The sequence below is a fragment of the Dendropsophus ebraccatus genome, chromosome 4 (genome assembly GCF_027789765.1).
Source record: "Dendropsophus ebraccatus isolate aDenEbr1 chromosome 4, aDenEbr1.pat, whole genome shotgun sequence".
Classification (NCBI taxonomy): Eukaryota; Metazoa; Chordata; class Amphibia; order Anura; family Hylidae; genus Dendropsophus; species Dendropsophus ebraccatus.
The window spans coordinates 114,756,142-114,783,063 of record NC_091457.1 but is presented as its reverse complement, the minus strand read 5'-3'; the positions used below and the strand labels follow the sequence as shown (position 1 = coordinate 114,783,063).

Genomic DNA, 26,922 nt, shown 5'->3' with positions numbered 1-26,922 from the left:
CCTTGTGGAATCTCGAATGGTATATATTGCACCTGTCTAGCAATGAATATGGATAGGGTTGGGAGGGATCAGGAGAGTTATAACTATAGTCTGTCATGTTGGAGTGACACATGTCACCTGCAAGTACTGGTACATGACTATAAATAGCTTTCCTTTGCCTTAGTGACAAGGACGGTGATTATGAGAAATGGAATCTAAAGCATAGAAATCGGTTCTTTTGTGAATAGTATTTTAAGCAGGTATCATATAGACCTTAGACTTAAAATAACTGTCTAGTTTCAGCAAATAACAGTTAATCGCTGTATACAGAAAAGTTAGCCGCTTTCTAACAGGCTTTGTGTATTCCTCACAGTTCGGTGTAATGGGGAGATTACATTTTTTGTAGCCTTCTCTTTTGTAGCCTTATTTGTGCCTCTACACAATCCTGCCCCTGAGCTCTACAGGCAATACTTTCCTCCTCATGGCTTGGTTTTTTGCTCCAATATCCATTGTCAGCTATCAGATCTTATATAGACAGGGCTGTGTCTTTCTAAATCATGTTCAACCAATTACGGGTGAGTCCAAGCACGGCGGAGAAACATCTCAAAGATGATCATAAGAAATGGGAGACCCCATAGCTAAATTTCAAATGTCATTTTTAAATAAATTAACAAACATTTCTAAAATTTAGTTTCCATATTCCTATTATGGGTATGGGAGAGCAGACTGATGGGGGAAACATGGTTTTGTATTTTAGCACAAAGCCTCAACATAACAAAATAAGAAAGAAGTGAAAGGGTCTGAAGACTTTCAATTGTAAATATATTATAAAGGGCGACCTGTCTCTACAGCATAATTACACAAGTTAAATTTCAGTGATGGATCAGCACTCCTTGTGAAAAATATTATATTTTTAAAGCACTTGAGATAAGAACCCCGGACCCAGGGGTAATGGATGTATACTAGAAAAGAAACAGTAGTCTCTAGCTCTTATAAAACGTTAATGCTTTATTTTCTTGCTTGGTTAAAAGGCCAACATGTTTCGGGCAACTTGCCCTTAATCATGGCTCTGTTCGTTTAGATTAGCATAGTAATCATGTGTGTTGGGAGTAGTAGGCTCCACAAGAAAAGATGTGTCATATCGTCAGGTCCCCACGGTATGTACCAGGCACGCCTTCTGCACACTTCTTCTGTGGTGCGTAATTACACAGCATGGCCAGAGGATGTTTCAGACTCCTATGGGTCCTCTGTAAAAATTACAACATGGGGATAATGAGACATGATTCTATAAGATAATCATACAATTTACCACCAGTCACAAATTTTCCATATACACCAATAAACCGAATTTTTTAAATCACCTTAAATGGTCAACTTGATTTTGACCTTCATTTGACTTCAAAATTTGTATAAATCAATAGTATATGCAAGTATAAAAAACGTAACATATATTCTTAGAGTAAATCCGCACTTAAGGGCCTTTTACACAGGCCGATTATCAGCATGGAGCGTTGCTAGAATAATCTGCCCATGCTAAAAAAAAGTATCAAGATCTGGTAGTCACCAGATCGTCCAATTTCAAATCGTTCATCAACTATATTATACGCCGTTTTTTTTTTCCATAGGATTATTAAATGGTCACATAGCAAACAAATGGGACAGGGTTTGTCCAGCTATTGTGGGATGTGGTAAATGGACTTCTTGGTTAGCATAGTCTTCAAGATTATAATGTAATAAAAGTAAAATATATATGTTTAGAAGACTTGTTTTAATATGTGATAACTTATTGTGATAACCGGAAAAATATTAAATGAAGATCAGGAGAGGACTGGGAAAGCTAATCACATCTTTTGAGCCGTGCTAAAATATATATCTATTGGCTGCAAAGCTCTCTGTGTAAACTGGGGATATACAGTCGACAGCAATATATTTAAATGGCCACACAAATGATGCAGGGATCATTTTTGCACCCCGGCAGCGTGACTGATTGTGCTTTCTGAAGGCTGCATCCTTGCACTGCCACATATCAGTTGTGTAAAAGGACCCTTAGAAGGCTTCTTTACTGCTCCCCTCCCTTCTACAGTAATCATTTACTCTGAATATCTGCTTGCCAACCTTAATGTGGATGAGCTCACTGAGGTATCAGGTTACAGCTGCCCATAGACATCTATGGAGCGAGCAGGGAGAAAAAAGCTGAGGAGGCTAAAAGAAACAGAAGCAGACAGAGAAACACAAAGAGACTTGGGAATATTAGGCTAGAACTACACAACTGTTGTGTTACTAATAAATAAGGTTACACTGCAACCCACAAGCGACCGTGACTTCAAGTAGAAGTCCATCCTGGCTGGATTTTTATTGACTGTCGGTGGTCAAAGCCACCTGTGAATGACAATACAACCCTATTTACAAACAGTCCAATGCAGAAGGATTCAGTCAGTGTGACATGGCAATCTTTAACACAGTGCTAAAATAAGCTAAATGCAGTTTTGCCCCAGGCCCCCCATCGAGAAGAATCCCCACTGTAGGTAGCTTTTCCTCTGTATGTAGTTTGTCCTCGTAGGTTGGACCCCCTAAAGGTAGTTTTCCCCTTAATTCATCGTCTCTATATGCATTGTCTTCATTTGTATCTGCCTGCACCATTTGACTAACATCAATTAGATAAAAAGAGCACAGGCTGAACTTACCTGAGCTTTTGTCATACTGGGAACAACACCTGGGCTTTAAAACCTTATTTTCATAATAATAATAAAAAGGTTTATATCTTAGCACTGGAAAGGACTATGGAGATTTAAAAAGGAGGGTATGCTTGGCATCCTAATGACTAGCACTATCTTAACATGGGTTTATTTACACCCGGTTCCTGCTGACAGGGTTTAATAATGTCATTAGTTCATAATAGATTTTCACCCCTAGGTGGCATCATTTTGTGGCTCTCGGCAAGATTTTAATATACAATCTCAAATGTATAGTGATTCACTCTTCTGTATGATGCTCTGATAAATTGAAGTCCTCTCTTTGTGTTTGAGCAGAATGCTCTTCTTCAAGCTTCTGCAATGGACTTGAAAAGCATTGTTGCTCCCCGACGTCCTCTTGCTGTAAGCATTTATGTTCTTTTTCTTGTTATATTCTGTGGAAATAATAGTAGACAAGGAGTACTGCTCCTGCTTGCAGCGGTCATATTTTACAGTTTGATACACAGCACTATGCTGCGGATACAGTCTTATGTAATAGTAACCCTTTTCAGCTATGTTTATGGGACATCTGGTGAAATAAATCCCCTCCCTACTGTTACATATCATGCACTGTGTATTACTAGTGAGGCTGGATGTCTCCACGTACACCCAACACCTTGCTGTTTATAAAGAATTATAGTATTTATCTTGTCAATAGGGAACAGCATTGTAAGCATCATATTCATGTACATGGTAGGGGGGGACAGGGATGGAAACAGACTGCATAGGGCCCCTGTGCAAAATATGGGCCTGGGCCTCCCATAAGCAGACTACATGACCACATTCCTCCACCACCCAGGTGCATATAAAACTGTGCCCATATAAAAATGGTCAAAATTTCCACCTTTGTAGTGTTTTGTGCAGACATTTGAGAGTATTGTGCAAAAGATTTAGAATTTTTAACACTGGTTATCTAGACTGGCATGGCTTACATACACACCTGCCAAGTGTCCCTTTTTTGGAGGGACAGTCCCTACTTTTGACCCACATCCCTCTGTCCCTCTTTCCCTCGTTGCCCCTTACATGTTCCTCTTTTTGACCTAGAAATGAGATTGGCATTAATAAACTTTCTGTGTTGCTCTAGAAAGTGTCTGGTTTCTTACTTTATATTAGACCCAAGTGTGCACATTATTCTATCATGTGGTGCACAATGGATCCTAAAAATTGTTATATTTGGATGAATCAAAAGACATTATGGCCCCTTTCACGCATCATATCAGACATGCAGACTCATTGATTTCTATGGCCCCATACACACATCTGTAGGGGTTACAGATCCATTTTGGGGACATGATCCATGCAGCAAAAAAATGATTAAGCCATTGTGCATCCGTGTCACCTAGGACACACAATGCAGACTGGTACTGGAACACCTTTGTAATCCTGTCTGCACTTACAGACAGGGTTACTGATGTGTGGATTGGACCTAAGGATGCAGTCACACATACAGGACCTGCTGCAGATCTGCAGATATCAATGTAACTAAATACATCAATCTGCAGCAGATCATATATGTGAGAATGCATCCTTGAATTAAAAAGTATAGAAATGTCTTTAAATGTTCCTAGAGTGAACCACAAGTGTCCCTCTTTGGCCGTCCAAAAAGCTGAAAGGTATGTTAGATATAATAGTATCACACAGTTTAAATACACCAGTATCAAAGTACTGCCTATAGTGGTCACCATCTCCCTAACACACCTCTTGAAGTTCAGCTGAGCTCATATAAGGCAAGGAGACATACAGTACATCAGATGATATGTTATATACAGTGTCAGGTGTAAAGATAATACTTCCCAGAATCCAAATCACTGGTGCAAGATCTGTGGAGACACTGAAAAGGCAGGGACAATTGTGAGCTTCAGATGTAAAGGCTGTAGATCTAGATGGAAAATAATTCTATATGATATGAAATGATGTCCTGGCATGTGAGAATCTGTGGAGTCTGTGAATGTCCCCTTTAATGCCATTCAGAGATTCTCAGAAAATAGCCTGTTTCCACAGTTGTATTTGCTGAGCGATGTGGACATTATCCATCCCAGAGCGTTGAACCAGTCCGAAATGCAGAAGAAAGCTAAGCGGGATGCGGATCTGAACTGCAAGGCAGGTCGAGCAGAATGGATCTGTCAAATGTCCTAACTTGCTCTTGAGATTCCAGATACTCAACAGCTAGAAGGCTACTGCAATCAGATGACCTATTTTTGATATTGCTCACTGTTTGCAGAAGGCATTCATCCTTCGTGTTGTATTTCTGACTGCCCTTCCCTTCACACATTAAAGGGTTAATATCACATACAACTAATATAGAATGGGTCAAAGGGCTACCACTCAACAGCACTTTTCCCTACAACTATAGGCGTCTAGCAGAGTGCCGCAGGCTGGTTGTGTGCACTCACCACACTGTCCTTCTTAATTGCCTCTATACAATGAGCTGATAAAATCACCAAGTTTAACATATGTTATTGGCCTTCAACCTGTGGTGCTTCAGATGTTATAAAACTACAATTCCCATCAGCCTCATGCTATGCTTTAATATAATCCAGAGAACGCTACCAAGACATTTCCCTAGCCCCTAGTGTCCTAGTAGTTTCTTGGAATAGGTGTTGATCCAGTAGTTTTGTGACTAGCACTACCTGCACATTGTACAATACTATATCCCTATGGACTCAGCGATTACGTGTCATTGTCTGGTGATTCATTGTTGTTGTTTTTTGTTTGTTTTTTGTCTCCCCTAGCAAACTAGTACTATATTACCATTTATCCTGTGTAATCCATTGGTTATTCATACAGTGGCATTGTGGCCATTATTGGTGATCCATTGTATATCCCAAGTATAAAATGGTATAATTGTAGCCCTCCATAATGGCAGCTTATGGTGTTCCTGTGGTGCATCCATTTCTGACCATCAAGTATTTTTAGAGCGTACATTGTGACTTAATAACCTTTTCCTGATGATCAAGTATTTTAGTGTTCATCTAACCCAGTGACTCTCCCTAATGCCTTTGGTATGGTTGGATGGTATTGTTTGATGGCCAAGTTAAAGAGGTACTCCAGCGGAGGGGGGGCACTTTTTTGCTGGGACTGGCGGCGGTTCACGCATCGCGGCGCTCCGGTTCCCGGCCGCCTCGGGGTGTCTGACGCGGGCCCGAGACGTGACGTCTCAGGTCCGCTCAGCCACTCAGTGAAGGAGGCGGGATCCGTTTCAAGTCTGCTCAGATCCCGCCAGAGTGGACCTGAGACGTCACGTTGCTGGAACCGGGTAGGTGAGTGGACGTCTTTTCCCTCAGCCACCTCCTCCCCGGTCCCAGCGAAAAAGTGCCCCCGCTGGAGTACCCCTTTAAAGTCCAAGTGAAGAAGTGTCCTTGGGCATCTAGTGGTCATCTCTGGGGATCCCGGATGCTTTACTAACACTTGTGCTGCTCCAGAGGGTGCCTATTATTTTGGCTACCTCATGTGCAACTGATTTATGAGTTGTTGCTGAACAGTCACAGACAAGAGTTTCTCAACAATGACATCCTGTTGGATCAGTCATCAAAAATGAAATTACTAGCATGCCGTACAACGTCTGCTCGACAGCCTGCAGAGACTGGAATTGTGCATGTGAATACCAATCAGCCGCATTGCTGGAGCTATATTTCCACTGTAGAGGTATTTGCAAATAGATACACAGCAAATATGTACAGACGATCTAAAAATCTGGCAACTGTGTGATGAATCATCCACCGAGGAAAAGTCATCAGCCCGGACTCAGGACCTGGAATTACACTTTAAATTTCAGTTACCTAAAGTCAATCTCCACCTTGTATAATTATTTTATTTTTCAGGTCCCATATTCTGAGCTGATTAACTATATACAGTATTATATATTCATTGCAAACAGAGCTCAGGTGTACTGATACACAGCTCCAAATCCCCTACACAGACACAAAGTTAAAGAGGCACTGTCTGGGGGGATAAGATTAAGAACAGGGGTTGTGATCTCTAGCAGTTTTGCCATACATTTGCTTTATTTTTCAGCAAATCTGTACCCACTAACCTCTCCCACCACCCAACCACTGGTACCGATAGTTAGATAAGGTTAAAGGGGTACTCTGGGTTTTGAATATGTTATTACATAAAGAAAGTTATAGGAATCCCTAATATACACTAATTATGGGAAATGCACATATTCTGCTATTTCCCTCACTTTAGTAGGTCTGGCAGGGTCACTTCCTCAAATGTGACGTCAAGTCTCAAGTGTATGCAGCAGCAGGGGGCGCATGTAAAAGTATAGAAAGGTAATAGACGTCTATTCTCCATCCCTACCTCCCTCCCTGGGCTGGTAATGTCCCCCTCCCTCTGTCCCATCCCCCTGCCCAGTCCTATTATACTTGCTGCAGCCGCTCACCCCAACTAGCTGCCCCCTCTGAGCCCATCTCTCCCCTGGCCGGTCCCCTGCAGGAGCACTCACCTGCCGTCCCGTTCCGGCAGGGTGAGAGCTCCTGCACCCCAACTTGCCGGCCCTCATCTAAGCACTGTGCCCCGTCCTTTGCACGAGCGCTCACCCGCCGCCCTTCGGGGTGAGCGCTCATGCACCTCCTCCTTCGAGTCTGCTCCCCTCCATCACAGCCCGCCGCCTGGCCCCATGCAGAGTGCTTACCCGCCGCCGCCCTGTCCCGGCGGGGTGAGCGCTTGTGCACCTCTTCCCAAGTAGCTGCACCTTCTCCCAAGCAGCTTGCTTCACTGTGCATGGAACAGGGTGCCCGGGTGAGCGCTGAGATGAAGAAATCTGAGTCAGTCTCAGCGCTCACCTGGCCACCCGGTTCCGTGCACGGTGAAGCAAGCTGCTTGGGTGAAGATGCAGCTACTTGGACAGAGGTGCATAAGCACTCACCCCCGCCGAGATGGGGCGGCGGTGGGTGAGCGCTCTGCACAGGGCCAGGCGGCGGGCTGTGATGGAGGGGAGCAGACTCGGAGGAGGAGGTGCATGAGCGCTTACCCCGAAGCAGCCATCATCCACACACTATGCACAATCACTATGAGACACCACTAACATACACAAACACACATTATTGACACAGACACTGACTGACTGACACTGATTGACTGACACACAGCACCTACAGCTCAGTCTTCTCCCTCTTCCCCTCTGTCAGACTGCTCTCCACGATGTAAGGTTGAGAACCTTTTGGTCATGTGTTCAGGTCCCTTACCCTTTTTTCTCTCTATGCAGGTCCTGTTCCCTCTGCTGTGTTTTCTGATATTCAGCCTGCTTGCTATGAACCCCTTGAGGTGCTGTGGGCACCGGTACTTGCCTGGTTAAGCCCTGTTCTGACACTTTAAGTTTTTTATGTTTAAAGGGAAGCTGTCAGGTCTGTACAAGGTACAGAGCTACAGGCACAGGCAGATAGGTGATAGGGAGATAAAACAAATGATGCCTTTGTCTTAAAATTGCATTTTCACCTGGAAGCTAAAGTGCCACAGAAGTGATGCTGAGCCACATGCCGCTGCATGCCAGTGTTTGTCATCTGTCCCTAGCCAACCAGTAATGACATTTTATATGTAGAGGCGCATCTCTTACACTGGATCAAAGATCAAGTGTTCCATTTCATTTGATTGGTTAGCCCTTATTCAGGAATTATAAAAGTCTGTACATTACAGAACATTAGAGTCGTGTTTATTTTACGGGTCACAGTTCTCATTGTAAATTCATTGCATTACATGTTCTGAATTATGCATGGACTTTATCTTATCAACATTCATTAAGGAAAAGGTTGTAAATAATGTAGCTTCTAACATTGACCGAAACTTACACAGTGATCATTTACTCCACAAGAAGAAAATAAGGGGAGGTCCATAGAAATTATTCCCCACAGCAAAACTCAGAGTGCACCCCAACTATTTACATATGTACTTCTGTGCTGGTTCATATCTTATCATATCTTATTCATATTTTAATGTGTTTCTCCAATTCCATATATTGATTGCCTTTTATCAGGACAGGCCACCAATATCTGCCGATCAGCTGTTTAGCATAGCAACCAAAGCCAGAGATACACTGTGAAGGGAGCCATAAGCTATTATGGCCATTTACTATGTAGCTTCTGTTCCAGGTTATTGCAACTCAGCATTGGCAGCATGCAGTGGAGCCATCACTTCCAGCTTCTTTTACTATAGAGTGTGATTGTTAAAGCATGGAGGTGCTAAACAGATAGTGGGTGTCAGCACCCCGCTAATCAGGCATAGATGGGCTATCCTGGTGGTTGGGCATTATTATGTAAAACCCTTTTGAGAACTCTTCTAATGTATTCAGTATGTATAGCAGAGCTATGATTTTCTGAACACTCATTTTTTACAGAAATATACAGTGTTTATTGACTTCAATGGGAAGCTGTATGAATTTGTATCCAGTGAGCTCACCATAAAAAAGAGGGAAAATAGTTCCCACCACAGGCTCTTTAGCTGTTGTGCCACAACCACAGAGAACATTGTGGAGAAGTCAGCTGATCCTTGTAGTTCTCCAAACAGAGATGTTGGGTGGTTTAGCAGCTAGAGAGTGATGGCTGGACGACCCAAAGTACCTTGCTTTAATAAACTTCAACAGTCTATGACCCCTGGAGCCCTCCTATGGATGTTAACGGGGGAGATTTATCAAACATGGTGTAAAGTGAAACTGGCTCAGTTGCCCCTAGCAACCAATCAGATTCCACCTTTCATTCCTCACAGACTCTTTGGAAAATGAAAGGTGGAATCTAATTAGTTGCTAGGGGCAACTGAGCTAGTTTCACTATATACCATGTTTGATAAATCTTCCCCGTTGTGTCTGGGTGTGGGTGTTGGAATGTTGTTGGTGCAAATGATAGCCAAACACTATTGTGAACTTGTACTAAAACAGTTTCTTTGCTGAAGTAGATTTCTGTACCAGCAGATTACAGTCTTTTTTAAGGCACAGTAGTAGCACAGTCGCACAGTTTACAGTATTCGTATAAAGAGAGGTTTCATCGCCTTTTAAACTGCCTTGTAAACTAAAAAAAATTTTTAAATGGGCGCTTTCACTAAAAAAAATTGATAAAATATAAAGACATATGAAAGGTTTTATCAGTCTGGGTCTGAGTGTTCACACCATGACCAATCAGTAGAATGAGCTGGGAGAAGTCTCTCCCACCTCTGTGTCATATCACTGATAGCCAGATAAGGTAAAGGCCCTATTCCCCGGAACGATTATCGTGGAATAGAAGGCAATGATCAGCCGACATCGTTCATGTCGGCTGATTATTGCAGTCAATTGTTTTTCAACATGTTGAAAAACAAACGACTGATACATCAACGATCTGCTGCCATCACTCCGTGGAATAGGAGCATCGGCAGCAGACGTTGCTGTATGCTATGGGCTGCCCAGACAATCTAATGATTGTCCTCCCTGGACTCACCCACTCGCTGCTGCTGCGTGGAATAGCGGCGGCAGTGAGCGGGGAACAAGGAGTAAACGAGCGCTGAGAGCACTCGTTTGCTCCTGAAGTCGGCCCATGGAATAGGGCCTTAAGTCTACGGGGCCATCTTGCTTACATAGACACAGCGAGAAAAGAGAGGCTGCTCATTCTTCTAATCAGTTGCCGTCTTAACAATCAGACCCTGACTGATAAAAACGTTTAACTAAAATGTCAAAAGTATATATTTTTTTTAAACAGGAACACTTTAAGGGCCCTATTCCACCGGACGATTATCGTTTGCATAATCGTTAACAATTAACGATCTCAAACGACCGCTATTGCTAAAGACCTGAAAACGTTCACTCATTTCCATGGAACGATAATCGTTACTTATGATCGTAATTGCGATAGTTTTTCTTCGCTATTTCTTCGCTATTGCGTTCGTATCTATTGCGAACGACCGAACAATGTCTTATTCAATGCGAACGTTTTGCGAACGTTTTGCGAACGATAAAAATAGGTCCAGGTCTTATAAAGCGATCAACGATTTCTCGTTCGGTCGTTAATCGTTGACTGCATTTCAACCGAACGATTATCATTTAGATTCGAATGATTTAACGATAATCTGAACGATAGTCGTCCGGTGGAATAGGGCCCTAAGTCTTTCAGGGTGGATAGGACTAAATATACTCCTCTAGCTTATAAAGAGTTCATTTTGAGAAGGCATGCTCTTACTTTGCAGAAGAAGGGACCTTCATTGCCTGGCGTGCCGTAGACCAGTAGAACTGAGTTTCTGGAGCTCTTGTGCAACAGTTCCTTATGGCAGGGTGCAGGGCAGTAGAGTGGCCAGAGGCACCAGTAGTTGCACATGTGCCTATCATATTCCTTCTGACTGTAGATGAGTCTCTCCCTCTCTGAGGAGGATACAAAAATTTGAGCTGTTCCTTCTGTGTGGACTGGAATAAGTATCTGGGCATTGAAGTGCTTTGCACAATGCCATTAAGATTTCACAGTGCACATCCCAGCCAGGATACTTGTCTATCCTCTCTCCCCACATTTGTGCCCAAGAGACTCAACTACACGGACAAAAGGGGACAAACACGAACCCCAGCGTTTATACTACTAGGACCAGCATTAAAGTGGTTATCCTTAACATTGATGGCATATCCACGGCATGTGCCCTTAATGCCTGATAGATGCAGCCCCCACCGCTGGTATATTACATAGATAATCTTAGAAAACGTAAAAAGACACCTTTACGTCAATATTCATTTTTTTTTCCTAAGCAAGACATAAGAGAGTATAGAAAAGCCCTTTCAGATGTTTTCAGAATCCCAGCCACATCTGTTCTCCATAACCAGGCTGGATAGGGTCAGGGAAACCCTGTTGTAGACATAAGTGCTGGTCCCAGAAGTGGGACCTGCATATATCTGCCATTTATAGCATATGTTATGGATATGCCATTAAAAGTCAATGAGGGAATACCCCTTTAAGGGTGCAGCCATGTGGCCATTGTGTCCCCGGAGGACAATTAAATTGTAGTAATATTATAGCTCTGTCTAAGGAGACAAGGATCAATGATAGATGGGAATTAATATAATATTAAGTTATTTTAATGTAATGCTCAGTGGAAGACAGACCATGGAATTGAGCTTGTGATGACGGAGATTGATTAACTTATGCAAAGATCATCTCCTGTAAATGCTGGAGCAAAGCTTCATGATATCATATAATGTTCTGTATAAGTACATTCCTGGAAGAGTCTGTGAACTCATCGGGATGTCTACAGAGACCGCTCTTCTCCAGAACAGGCCTCTGATAGGTCCCCGGAGAAAGAAAATCACAGAGTGGAAAATGTGACCTCATAGACAGGAAAAACAAAAGGAAGAAAACAAAACTCTTCCAATACCAAATGTATATATCTGTAATTCTTTAAAGAAGGGCATTCAATGTTAAAACAGCTTTTGAATACGTTTATGCAAAACAAGAGTCCGTGGAGCCTCGGTTGCGAGTCTCAAAACATGGGATAGCCAGATATCCCTAGTCTGTTGCCACAGGGTGCCTCAATGATGGGGAGAGCACCAAACCACCCTGATAGGTAGCCCCTTAAGTCCCACTCGGTTACGAGTATTGGAACATAAAAAAGGAAACAACAGGGTGGCCCCTTTTGTGTCAAAGTCTAACTCAAGGTGCGAGTAGTGCAACATGACAAGGGCTTGGCAAGGCAGGCATCCATCCACAGACAGCTGTTTACGGGTATTTGCCCCTCATCAGTGTGGAGCAGGATTCTGGCTAGTTGGGGCAATGACAAATCAACCAACAAAACACAGTAATCACTGACCGTTTGTGTCAAAATCTAACTCAAGGTGCGAGTATTGCCACACGACAAGGGCTTGCCAAGGAGAGTCCAGTCCATTGAGTGACACTGTCCATGGGACTCCGCAGAATGGGAAGGGGTTTCAATCAACAGGTTACAAAATATACTGAATCTTTTTCCACAAAGATATATATCAATCTGCACAGTTTTTTTTTTGCTCTATAACATGATGTAGATAGCTTAGATAAAGTTGACTTGATGACAGATTCCCTTTAAGTCACATGGCTGGGTATAGAAAGAGAGTGTTAGGCCACATCTTAACATTTGCGCTCAGAATGTATTGAAAATGTGGTTGACAACACATCCCCATTCCTCTACCAATAGCCACACAATGTTGCCGACAATCCTGGCACCATTGCACAGCTATTGCTGAAGAAATGGGTGCATGCATTCAGCAGCATTAGTAACACATTTCGTGTGCAAACATGGAGCATGGCCCTGGAGACACAGAGTCTTTTAGAAGCAGGGATGGGCACAGATTTACCAATCGGAAAAAAAATGTGAAAAAAAACTGTAAATTCTGAAAAATCAGGCTATGTTCCCACAATGTAAAAATAATGGCAAATAACAGCCATTATTAATGATCATGACGTTACTTGCCCTTATTTTTAGTGTCAAACATATAAATTTTATTAAAGGACAAAAGATAGCAGATATATCGTTCAGTGGCCTACATGGCCAGCTCTAAACAAAGAAAAGGTAATAACAAGAAAAATAGATCCAGTGTACCGTTACATATCATGAGGTAATATATGCATCACAGTAATGACATAAAGTGGGACCAGTTATGCAAACTTAGAGAGATACATAATAAGAAATATCCGCAACAAACGGAGAATAAAACCAAGGGATCCAGGTCTTCTCATAGAGGGCAACCGTATCAGCACGTATGGCTGCTATCTTTTCTGAATTGCCCTTATTTTTACATTGTGGGAACATAGCCTGAGTGTTTATTGATATCATTTTGCCATATGTGACTTTATGATCCTTTTTTTAATCTATGTTTTTTTGGGGCGACTAAGGGCCCTATTCCACCGGACGATTATCGTTCAGATTATCGTTAAATTGTTCAAATCTAAACAATAATCGTTCGGTTAAAATGCAGTTAACGTTTAACAACCGAACGAGAAATTGTTGATCGCTTTGTAAGACCTGGACCTATTTTTATCGTTGCTCTTTCGCAAAACGTTCGCAAATCGTTCACATTGAATAAGATGTTGTTCGGTCGTTCGCAGTAGATACAAACGTAATAGTGAAGAAATAGCGAAGAAAAGACGATCGCAAATACGATCATAAGTAACGTTTATCGTTCCATGGAAATGAGTGAACGTTTTTAGGTCTTTCGCAATAGCGGTCGTTTGAGATCGTTAACGATTATGCGAACGATAATCGTCCGGTGGAATAGGGCCCTAAGTGTTTAAAACAGCCATCCTGACATCAGGTATTTCTGATGTTTAGCTCAACAGAAGTTTATTTTTAATTTTTAAATTTGAATATGATATCGCCATCTATTGGTAAGTTTCAGCATTACCATAAATTTTCAACTGTTTGACCTTCTGTAAATAAAACATAAAAACCAGACATCCCATTTAAGTAGATGCAATAACTTCCATTTACCAAGTGCTGCATTTAGCGCAATTGGCTAACACCATATATTACAACCCAGTCTCTCTTCCCTAACATTCACTCACTAAGATCTGCCCAAAGGACAGGTTTCAATAACAGAACTGGTAGGGAATAGTCTGTAGCCAAAAGACAAGCCTTTTAATACAAAGACATCAATACTCACCAAGACACAAAGCCGTTTAGAAGCAGAGTCTCTCATTTCAGTAGCCTTAGGCTAGTCAAGTCTCCAAAAACCTTGCATGTAATAAAAGCTGTCAGAGAAAATATCAAGTCATTGACAACATGAGATTTAGACACCGTGAAAACAGAGGGAAAATTTCCATATTGTAAGCACAAGTGGAGTCTTAAATAGTCCTGATATCTGCACAGACCCCTCCGCTTCTGATTCCAGACAAGACAATCACCGTGGTCCATTTAATGATACTCAACATGAAAAATATTCTATAAAAATATATAGCTGTAAATGGTGAAGGGACTAGGATGGATTCAGGGGAGTATCTTATAGCTCCTTGACCCTAGTGCTATAGGTATATTAGGGCCTGTAGAGGGTTGGTGGGGGCCCCAGAACCCACATGAACTATTATCACAGTCACATATAGTAGAGATGGCTCCAATGCACGTGGTCCTCTCCATTAGTCTATGGGCGTTATGCAGATACCTTTGCCAGGGTCAACCCTAAAAGAAAGTCATGCATATCCATCTCCACGTCTTCTCACCTGGATGGCAGAACTGACCTCTAGGGTCAGGTGGTGATTTCCCAGAGTTGAGAACATAAAAGACAGTAGATATATTGTGGGGACTGTATACAAGCTATATATAGTATATTGTGCTGTGTCATGCTTTGCTGCACCCTAATAAGTGTAATGTGTAAGGATTAGTACTGTAGGATCATCACTAGATGTCACTTTTGTAGAAGATATATATAGAGCTGCATCCAGGAAGTAAGGCCATATGGAAAGCAGAAGTTTCCTTTGCTGAATGCTGAGACAATAACTGGGATTAAAGGAGTAGTTCCCCAGATTTTTTCTCTTTCAAATCAACGGGTGCCAGAAAGTGGCAGAAATTTGTAATTTACTTCTATTAAAAAAATCTTAAGTCTTCCAGTACTTATCATCTGCTGTATGTCCTGCATGAAATAGTATTCTTTCAAGTCTGGAGAGCAGATGTTTTCTATGAGGATTTGCTACTGCTCTGGACTGTTCCTGACATGTACAGAGGAGGCAGGAGAGAGCACTGCGTCAGACTAGAGAGAATACTTCCTGCTGGACATACAGCAGCTGATAAGTACTGAAAGACAAGATTTTTTTAACAGAAGCAAATTACAAATCTCTGGTACTTTCTGGCACCAGTAGAAAAAAATGGGGTGAACAACCCCTTTAATGCCTGTGTTGAACTGTTATGAACAGTCTATGATCCATTCTTTAACAGGGAATCCATTAACCACTTGTACACTGGTGAGAAATGAAATAAAATGTTCTTAGGTCCCTGTGATCTGATGCAAATTGCGGTGCTTATCCAGGATGTCTCTACAAGTCTCTTGAGTTGTCACTTCCAGTATGTAAAGATGTTATCCTCCTTCACTGTATCACCATGACTGCTTTAGCTTTATTTATAGATATACATGTTTATATAATCAGATAGATCTACAGGATTAAACATTTCTATAAATTGTTATGATGTTATAAGCCTTACTGTACCATACTAGTGCTCTATTTATCATGCATGTACTTAGTCCACTGCATAAGGTAAAAAGGACCTCCACCATATCAGACATTGGGACCAGGGCACCCAGTTGTTTTATTGCTGCAATATTTTCAGAGGCTGAAAGAGAAAACATTTGTTACACAAAATATCATTTAGGTTCTAGAGCTATAAACTGCATGCTGCACAGGAGCCTGGCTCTTACTGCCATCTGCTGGACACAGAAGGTCTAGCATGTGCTTACTGGAATATAAAAACTGATCAATCTGGAAGCAGTGGAAGAGTAGATGGCTAACAAGATTAGATTTTTCTTACATTTATTTTATTATTGGATGGACATACTAGCTGTGTTTTAAGGATGGATGGATGGATAGATAGATAGATAGATAGATAGATAGATAGATAGATAGATAGATAATAGATAGAATCCAAAACACAAGAGAGCAGCACTAAGATGTAGCTTTAAGAAAAGTCCTGTTGCTTTTTTTTTTTTTTTTCTGTACTGATGGATTACATTTTTTCAAGAGTTTTATACAATTGGTCGGCTGCAGGCTTTATAACTGCATAGATAGATAGACAGACAGACAGATATAAAGATATGATCTGCTGTGTCATCTGTGTGCACATTTATAAATAAGTGCATTATGTATATTGGATCAGATTCCCCTGTCAGCACAAAGATCAGTAAGGAAAATCAATCTCATTTAATTTAATTCACACGTTCTATAGATGTCACCTAACCCGGGGTTAGCTGTAAGATAATAATGTAGTCCTGAAAGCCCAAGAGAGCAGCCACAGGGACAACGCTGCTCAACGATAAGAAGAACGGGAGAATTAGAGGTGACCTCAAAACTTGTAACTGTAATTTTATTGGAATAGTCCGTCCTTAATAAGTGACAGCAGAAAAAACACCACCTGCTCCATCTAGTCCACCCTTTCATTTTAATTTCTATCTTAGAAAAAATACATGTTTATTCTTAAACCATGAAAATGAGCAAAACACCTATACTTGGAGCCCATCCTTATGCTCCATTTTATCAGTTGTTTTATGAAACAATTGGAAGTGAGCTCTCCAGAAATGAACACAGTATTCCAGAGGTGGAAAGAAAGGTGCTCAGTGCACTGGGAGTGGTAATTTACATTTCAGGACATCAATCTGCTCGCCTGCTGCCTCTTCATTAATATTTACTGCAGACCCCCCAGCGAATATTCATGAAATGTGTGATTTCCCAAAAACGGCACAGTGGGTCAACATAATAAAGGGAGATTAATAATCATCCCGGTCCTATAAGGAATATAAGAGCGGGTTAGATTCTGCTGTTAGTTTTCTTTAAAGAAGGGTTTAGTCTGTGTTCGCACACCTTCAAGATGACAGCCATAACAGTCATTATTTTAAACAATTACCATTATTATACAAATAACAGTCATTACCTGCCATTAAAGGACAAGTGCCATGAAAAACTTTTTCCCAGTAATTGAAGCACATTACAAAGTTATATAACTCTGTAATATGCTTCAATCACCTATCTGCCTCCCTTCCCTGTCTTTTCCCCCCTCCACCCACCACCAGGAAGTGTCCTAACTCACACAGACCTAATTACTGTCGTCACCGTCACCAGGCAGCTCCTTCTTGTGAGGATGAGTCATCAGCAGGAGGGCTGCTCTAGGTCCTGTTACAGCAGCCCCCCCTCCCCAGTCCAAGTGATGGCTTGCAGTTGTTCAGCCAATGGGAGCTGAGCAAGCTGAGTCACCTGACAAGGCAGGGGAGGGGTGGGGCTGCTGTAACAGGAGAAGGAGCTGAGAGAAGAGCTTGGTGACGGTAACAACAGTAATCAGGTCTGTGTGAGTTAGGACACTTCCTGGTGAGGGGTGGAGGGGGGAAAAGACAGGGAAGGGAGGCAGATAGGTGATTGAAGCACATTACAGAGTTATATAACTTTGTAAAGTGCTTCAATTACTGGGAAAACGTTTTTCATGGCACTTGTCCTTTAAATTATGTCCATCCTTTTGATGGCGTGAACATAGCTGGCTGCTTGCTGTCTGCTAACTGCTTGCTGTCTTTCAATGTCTTTCAGCATAATGAAAGACAAACAACCATGATAGCAACAACCTGCGGCCGGCACCCCGTCTAATAGGAGCAGCAGACCGCCACTATCGTCTATGGGCCCCCCAGATCGCCTAGGCAGGGGGAATGAGGCACAAGGGACCGCTGATCTAATAGGTCTGCACTCGCTTGCTGTGAAGATCAGGCTGTGTAATAAAGACTTTTAAGGAGCATCCAAAGATCAAAAGTTGTCCCCTATCTACAGGTTATTGGATAGATACTTAGCTGATCAGTGTGTATAGGGGGGTGGGGTCTGAGCGGTGGAACTCCATTGATGCTAAGAACAATGGGCAATTGTCCCCCAAACAAGTGAGGCAACAGAATGCATTCCGGCCTTCCTTTGATTATCTATGGGGCTTCTGAATATTGACACCTTCTCCTCATCAGTCATCATTTTCACCATTTCTAATTTTTGTAATTCTACAATGTTGTCACTAAAAAGGGTTTTATTACCCTTCCTTAACAGGTTTGGCCATTTCTTGTCCATTAATAATATGGTCTATTTTCTTTTCTTCTTGTTCTTTTTTATACAAATATCTGGTAAATACACCTTCAGGCCATGTTCACATAGCGTAAGAGACTGGCCGTCACAGAGGGTCCGGTCTCTATAAAGATGATCTTTCACACTGCAGAGTTTTGATGCGCGCCCGCATCAGAACTCCCCACAGCAAACTATGGAGCAAGCGGCCGGAGCCGCTCGCTTCATAGTGTACACTGACATGGTTTTCTACGGCCGCTATTCACTGAATAGTGTCCGCAGAAAACTAACATGTGAGTTCTTTGCAGCGCTGCGAGGGATCCTAGCCGGAGCTTATAGCATGTGTATATGCTCCGGTGGGATCCCATAGACGGCTGGGCAACGTATAAATTTGTAAAAAGTACGGCCGTTGTTGCCAATTGCAACAACAGCTGTACTTTTACGAAAAGATACGTTGTGTGAACATAGCCTCAGGTTCTTTATCTCTCCTGGGACCACATGATGTGTTTTTTTTTTCTTCTCTCTTGTTGAAAATTGAGTGAGGAAAAAATGCACTGGAAACAATACGGTTATTGATAGCGTGGTAAAACACGTTTTAAATGTTTATCTGTTAACACCAAGGCGCCCGTAAAAAACTGTGATGTTTTGCAGTTTTGGGTCTATCAGTAATGACGGACATGTCCCTTTAAGGCCTCAGGTCTGGACGTCCCCAGCACCTGTTGGGCCTCTTGTCCTTGGTGCTCCATCATTAATGCACACAGTGGGTTGTATCATCACAGTCACTGGCAAAGGGGGATGATTCACTCAGTGTCAGAGCTGAGATTACAGTCTATTCATCTCATATTGATGCAGAGTTCTCCAGTCGTGCTCTGAATCCAAAGTGGTCCCTGTTAATGAAGATATCCAGTGTCGGTGCACACAGCTTCAGGTCCTCTGTGAATTGTTTGTGCGCATTACTTGTGATCATCTTCAACCCAAGCACAACCAGTGAATAGTGACAGAATAGGTCACCAGATAGCTGGTCATAGTATTTGCCTATTATTTTTAGACTTTTTTTGTTTTGTACTGATGCAAAAATAGAAAAAGTACAAACTTAAAGGGAATCTGTCACTACTAGGTTTATGCCACCTTAAATGAGGGCAGCATAAACTACAGACAGAAATGCTGAACAAATCGGTGTATAACTTACAGTACATCATTCACTTCAGCCGCTCTCCTAATATGCAGGTAAATAGGACTTCTGCCACACCCTGTGCCCGCCCTCCAGCTGCTGATTGACAGTCGGTGCCTGTACACAGCATGGATAGATAACTGCCAGTCAGCAGCTGGTGGGCGGAATTTTCTGCTTCTCAAGAATAATGAGGACTACCGGGCTCACAGACATAATGAAGAGGGCCACTTATTATCCATATTATTCAGGAGGATATCTCTGGATCAGCTGCACAGAACAATACAAGTTATACATCATGCTGTTCAGCTTCCCTGTGACTAGTTTATGCTACCCTGACATAGGACAGCATAAACCTGCTGACAGAGTCTCTTTAAAGATTCAGTTAATGGGGTTGTACAGAATTAGAAAAACATGGATACTTTCTTACTAACACAGTGCCACACCTATCTACAGGTTATGTGTTGTAATTCAGATTAACTAAATAGAAGTGACTGAGCTGAAATATCCCACTGGTCACCTGTGTTGGAAAGAAAGCTCCCCCAGGTACCTCATAGACAGACCCCATTACGGGGGGGGGGGAGCCTTCTGATGCTTTTCTCCTCTGCTGTATTCGACGCCACACAGTCCAAAAATGGCACGCACTCACCATCACTGATATCCAGTCACAGAGGAGTGGATGAGGCAACTCCAGTCTTGCTTGCCACAGCCTCCACTTGACTGAGCTGCACCTAAACCGCTATTACACCAGGCGATTCAGAGAAGCAATGTTGGTTGATCGTTGTCTTCTTTTGCACAAGACGATTATCGGCCGTATTGGCTGATAATCGCTTTGTGTAAAAGGGTCTTTAGGCTGTCAATCCAGTCTGACTGGGGGGAGGAGGACATGGCAAGCATTACTGAAAGGTACCATGTCCCCATGATTGGATACCAGTTACAGTCAGCGTCATTCAGACTTATTTTTTGGAAGACATTAGACTGCTGACCTCCCCACCTGTCAGGTTCTGGGACCAGTCTCTGTGGCATCTGGGACCTGAGAGGTTCTCTTTAAACTCTCTGGAATATTAGATGACACATCAAGAAGAATTAGTAAAGGTTTTTTTCAGACTGATGGTCACTTTGGGGTACCTCTTCATAGGTGGCCATGGCATTTATATAGTCAATTGGCTCCATAGAGAGTATTCACCCACAACACAAAATGGCCACCTCGTGTCTCACTGTTATCCTTAGTTTCTACAGAACTAACATGCTCTATCACCATAGAGTGGTTGGTATAGAACACAAAAGGACTGCATTATGCTTCACTGTTATACATAGCTTCTATGTAACTAATATCCTCCATTACCATAGAAAATTATTCAGAAAGCAAAATGGCTGCCTCTTTCTTTTTTTGGTGCAATGAACTTCAATGGAACTAATAGACTGCATTGCAAAAGAGAGTGGTAGGTCTAGAATACAAAATGGCTACATCACCATAGAAAGTTGCCCAGAACACATAACGGAAGTCTAGCGTTTTAGTAATTTTACTAGAAATCTATGTGTGACTTATAATTTAACATATTATTTCTTTTTTTTTATCCACAGGGAGAAGCACAGAAGAAATTCCCTATTTCTAGGACTATGCAGAGAACAGAATGGTGTCAGCCAAGGAGACAGATATGTATGACGCCATCTTGGAAACTAATGATGGATCCAGCTCAGATGCCGGCTGGTACTTCCCTTACCCACTGGGCTTCCAGGTTTCCCTTACCAGCTTCCTCATGCTGGAGATTGTGTTGGGTTTTAGCAGCAACTTGACAGTACTTGTCCTCTACTGTATGCAGTCAAACCTGGTGGACTCTGTCAGTAACATGGTGACTATGAACCTTCATGTTCTAGATATCATCATCTGTGTGATCTGTGTCCCACTGACTATAGTCATCATCCTGATTCCGCTGGAGCAAAACATTGCTCTGGTTTGTTGCTTCCACGAGGCATGCGTCACTTTTAGCAGCATCGCTACAGCCATTAATGTCTTGGTAATCAGTTTGGACAGGTATGACATCTCAGTGAGACCTGCTAACCGGGTTCTTACCCCAAGCCGGATGGTATTGCTCCTCTCCTGTGTCTGGTTTGTGTCTCTCATGGTTTTCTTCATTCCTTTCTTTGAAGTGGAATTTTTTGGTGACCCAGATCACATGGCAACATGGCAGAACCGGACTTTGCTCTGTGTCAGTGTCAACGAGTATCACACAGAGCTGGGCATGTATTATCACTTGGTCATTCAGATTCCAATCTTCTTTGTTGCAGTGGCTGTTATGCTTGTCACCTACTCCAAAATACTACAGGCCCTCAACATTAAAATCGGGAACCATTTTAAGAGAAGTCAACGTCGGAAAACAAAGAAGAGAAAAAAGAGGAAATCATCAGACCAAAGCACCATGGGGGAAACCAAGAGACTGGCCCCTCCACCGGCAATACAGAATCCACCCATGAGGGTCCAAGCTTCTGTCTCTGTCATTATTGCCTTGAGGAGAGCAGTAAAACGTCATCGGGACCGTCGAGAACGCCAAAAGCGTGTCTTCAGGATGTCTCTTATTATCATCACAACCTTCTTACTCTGTTGGGCTCCAATTTCTATTGTGAACCTTCTTATACTCTGTCTGGGGCCCAGTGACCTTCTGGTGAAGTTACGTATCTGTTTTATTACCATGGCTTATGGCACAACCATCTTTCACCCTCTCTTATATGCTTTCACTCGGCAGAAGTTCCGCAACGTATTGAAGAATAAGATGAAGAAGAGGGTTGTTTCAGTGTTGCAAGTCGATCCTGCTCCTGGTGGGACTGTTATACACAATTCTTGGATTGAACCCAAGAAATCCAGAAAAGCAAAGTTAGAGTGTAGTGATGGGACTGACCGATGTCTGACAGATGCCGTGAAGGAGTGATGCTATATCTTATCTTGGAATTAGTTGCATTTTATGGCAGTGGGATATTAGCACATGCATTTCATTGATTTGAAAACCATATATTCAAAGGGCCTTTCGAGAACAACATAGGATATTGCCCTTAAATATATCCAAGAAAAGCACTGCCATCTTACCTCTGTGGCCTGGCTTGCCACAAGTCCATTCAGCCCATCCGATTAGGATGGATTAATCCAGGTGATGCTGTTCCTTCTATATAAAGCCAGGAACAGTGAGTTCCACGTCATTCTATCACTGGTAATCATTATGGGACTACTGACAGTTTTTATGAGGATAGTGAGTATCATCGCATGCATTGACTTTCCATAAATCATACTGGATATCTATCAGCAGCTCTATTATATATGAATAAAGGACACACAGAAAACAACAAGAAAAAAGAAATATCTAAAGGGGGGAAAAAACGCTGTATTTTTATACAAATAATATAATTGGTTTTAACTCATTATAAACAACAGCCATGAACTGTAAATTTAGAATTGTATTTTTTTTTTAAGTAAAAAAAAATCGTAAGGTGTGTTGTAAAATATTCAGTCTTCAAAAATGACTTTTGGGACACTTTGGTCAACGTGCGTTAGTTTGCACAAAGTTTTAATTCCACAAATAATATTAAATGTATTCTTCCACTTTTCTTAAAAAAAAAAAAGACAGCAAAAATTTACAAAATGTTATGGAAAATAAATATGTGTAACCTTCCATTTTTATTAAGGCATAAAAAAACAAACAAACATAGAACAAGCGGTAATGGCCACCGCCTGTAGGTGCAAATTCTGACATTGTGAATGGTTTACTGTTCCTATTTGTTGCAATCAAGTGGTTTGTCCAGCTCATCAGATCATTAAAGCACAATTGGATTTATGTCTTGGCAATAGGATACCATAATCAGTGCAAAAAACAATGCAAAGAATATCAAGCTACTGTTGACAAATGCTTGAGATTCTCTCGTCCTAGAGCTGAAAATGGACATCTCACTGTGCACAGTGGGAGCCGCCATTTTATGAGCTACACCAACAGTCATGATGGGAGCGCAGCCTCTCTTCAGTAACCAGTGTTGCATGAATAGTAGTTAAGCTTATTGAATATTAGCCATAGAGTGCCACGGTAATTTCACAGCTTTCAGATCATAAAATGGCTGCCTCTGCCATGTCTAAGTAAGGCTTACCTAGTAACCAGGTGCAGAGAGTCCATCGCTTTAGGTCGGTATACTATAGGCTGATGTATGGTAATCCCTGATTGATTGTTATTGATCACGTGGGAGGGAGATGGGTTATTGGGGATCTTTTTATTGGTATTTCAATCATTTCTGAAACCATCTTGTAAAGTGTTTATGTCCCTTACGCAGCTGTCATGGGTAGCACATATTTTATAGAGCATTTACGTACAGAGTCCATATAAATCATTTCTTAGCTACAACCGAGTGATGAAAAAATATAATAATAAAGCTTATAATTTATTTTATCAAGTGTGTTTTATGTCAGGAATAAAACAATAAAAAAAAATATATAGGTATAAACCGTGGGTAAATTGGAAAGAAACAAAAATGCATCATGAAATGGACACAGTGAATACATCGGCCCTTTTTATAAAAGGTACATGACACATTAGAGTAGACGATGAAAAGCTTTTAAATGGCAAAATGAATATATTGAATATTAGGATGTTGACTATTCAAAGTCTTTTGAGTCTTGAGGCAGACACACTTTTCGAGTTTAACAATAGTGTTGATATGACCTGTCAAACTGTTCAGAACGCTCAGCATTTGATTCCCAACAGCTGCAGAAGCTGGATGACACCCTAGGCAGTCATGGAAACCATGGATACAATCATAGGCTATGTTCACACAACGTATATTTTCGTAAAAGTACAGGTGTTGTTGCCGATTGCAACAACGACCGTGATTAATGCGAAAATATACGTTACCTTGCTGTCTATAGAATCCCGGCCGGAGCGTATACACATAGTATACGCTCCGGCTGGGATCTCTAGCGGAACTTCCGGTTTCATACAGCGTCTGAACATAGCCATAGGCTGTAAAGGTGTTTCTTAACATATACAATTATTGGAGTAAAAGCCATAGGTAGAAAATATATTCAATGATGTAACTGGTATATAGGGGGTATCATGTCATACACCCCTGTATTTATCACAAAAGCACAAATGTAATTTAGAAGCAATGATATTTTTGATAGTAAAATGAAAAATTTCTGTGTAATTCCAAACACTGGACAGAATATATTTCATTCATGGTCATTGGTTTAAAATATATAGGTATACAACCTAGCTTTACTATATTGAATAGTTTTTTGGAATATTATTTTATGACTAGAACAAAGGAGAGATCACCATCATAGTCCTGAAAAAAAGACTTTAAGGGGTTTACCTCAACTAGATCTTAGAATGTGCCTTGGTGACCTGGTGGTAAGGGTAGATGAAGCTGCATTGATGGAAAACATGGTTGCACAAGGTCCACTAGGTTGAACATCAAGGGGCACAAGCACGTAACCAGTACTGCAGCTCAGCACCACCTGCTCACTTGAATGAGCTGAGTATGAGGCTCAACCACACTAGCATGGTCAGATACTGCAGTAAAGGGCTCTACTCTCCAGCACCTATTCATTGGATCTTCATTATGCTGATCAGTGGAGGTCTCAGGAGGGACATCTTTCTTCTTGAAGGTCTTCTTTAATGTACATACAGGATGTCAGTTTACAATGCCAAACACTCCCCAAATATAGCTATGTATACCAAAGTGGTCACAGAAAGTTTTATCTAATGTACCAGATATCTCCTCTCCATGTGACACAGATATGGTCCTTTACACTCGAGACGACTTCATACAAAATCATTGGCCTTGTTACCCAACACAACCAATCAAACAGAAGCTTTGATTTTTCTACAACAGATTAAAGTGATACTGTCACCCCCTTACTCTATGGGAGTGCGGAGAACCACACATAGGAGGAGATTTATCAAGCATGGTGTAAAGTGAAACTGGCTCAGTTGCCCCTAGCAACCAATCAGATTCCACCTTTCATTTTCCAAAGAGTCTGTGAGGAATGAAAGGTGGAATCTGATTGGTTGCTAGGGGCAACTGAGCCAGTTTCACTTTACAACATGTTTGATAAATCTTCTCCTATGTGTGGTTCTCCGCACCATCCACAAGCTTAGGTGCTGTACATTTGACATATACCTATTGCTTCAGTTCATAGGTGGACAGTGTCACCTAGACGGGGCTTCATGACATTTTGATCTTTTCCCCAGCTAGGAGATAGGGCCCAACTGCCGCAAAGCCCCGCCTAATTGACACTGTTAACTGATAAAAATGAAGCGAGAGTAAGGGGAGTGACAGTATCACTTTAAGACATGGAAGCTGAGATCTGGTTGCTATGGACAACAGGGACAATTATTCTGTTGGATAGCTTTGATGGATGATGCCTATTGTGTAAAAGAAAGCAAGAAGAAATAAAAACAATCATGTCAGAGCGCAATCGCCTGAAATAATTGTTGTCTATTATTCATGAAGAATTGACATGCCACTTGATCAATACTAGCTTGTCTGCAAATTGGGATCCAGTGTTTGAAGAACATATTCCACATCATTTCTATCCATAACTACAAACTGTACAGTAAGATGTAGTAAACATCAGAAATGTATGAAGTATGAGGGATCCTGTATTTCTGCAGGTTCATTAAAAAAAAGACTAAGAATTGATTGCTTTGGTGGTAGGGAAAGGAACATTTTAAAGTGATACTGTTACCCCCCTTACTCTTGCTTCATTTTATCCGTTAACAGTGTTACCTAGGCGGGCTTCACGGCAGATGGGCTCCATCTCCCAGGGTGGGCGAGGGCCTAAGTACCATGAAACCCCACCCATGTGACACTATTCAATGAGATAAAGAAATTTTAGAGCAGAAAGAAGAAACAGACAAGTTTTATACAGGTATACATATCAAATGTGCGGCATCTAAGCTTGTGGATGATGCAGAGAACCACACACAAAAAAAGGGGGTGACAAAATCACTTTAAAGAGAATGTACTATCAGGTACATCCTCTTTAATATGACCCACGGATAGGAAGGCACCATCACAGGGAAGCCGGTGCCACTGTCCAGTTTTTGAACCGTGGCCCGGTTCCCGTGTTTGGCGCCGTTCTATCCACGGGTAATGGGTCGGGGCTGAAGCACTGGAGGCAGGCCCGCCCGCCCCCCAGTGTGAGGATGCCCCCGCCCCTCTATGACGCGGCTCTATTGATTCTAAAGGAGCCGCGTCATAGAGGAGAGGGAATTCCCTCCCACTGGGGGCGGGCCGGCCAGCCTCCAGTGCTTCAGCCCCGGCCCATGGATAAAATGGCGCCATACACGGGAACCGGGCCGCGGTTAAAAAA

The 26,922-nt window shown here is 41.9% G+C and overlaps 1 protein-coding gene across 6 annotated transcripts in view; it reads left to right on the top strand.

The window, feature by feature from the left end:
* The window catches only part of LOC138788681 (G-protein coupled receptor 22-like), a 155,363-nt gene extending 131,368 nt beyond the window's left edge, over nucleotides 1–23,995 (top strand). For 4 of the 6 annotated variants that reach the window (XM_069966787.1, XM_069966786.1, XM_069966788.1 and 1 more), the window contains one exon: nucleotides 21,156–23,995. In XM_069966787.1, coding sequence (XP_069822888.1) covers nucleotides 21,206–22,498 — 1,293 coding nt within the window. In that variant the 5' untranslated portion in view covers nucleotides 21,156–21,205 and the 3' untranslated portion in view covers nucleotides 22,499–23,995. Of the gene's footprint in view, nucleotides 1–17,982; nucleotides 18,043–18,063; nucleotides 18,131–21,155 lie in introns of those variants that run through there. The other 2 variants (XM_069966790.1, XM_069966791.1) reach the window with 2 other exon arrangements.
* The last annotated feature ends 2,927 nt before the right edge of the window (nucleotides 23,996–26,922 follow it).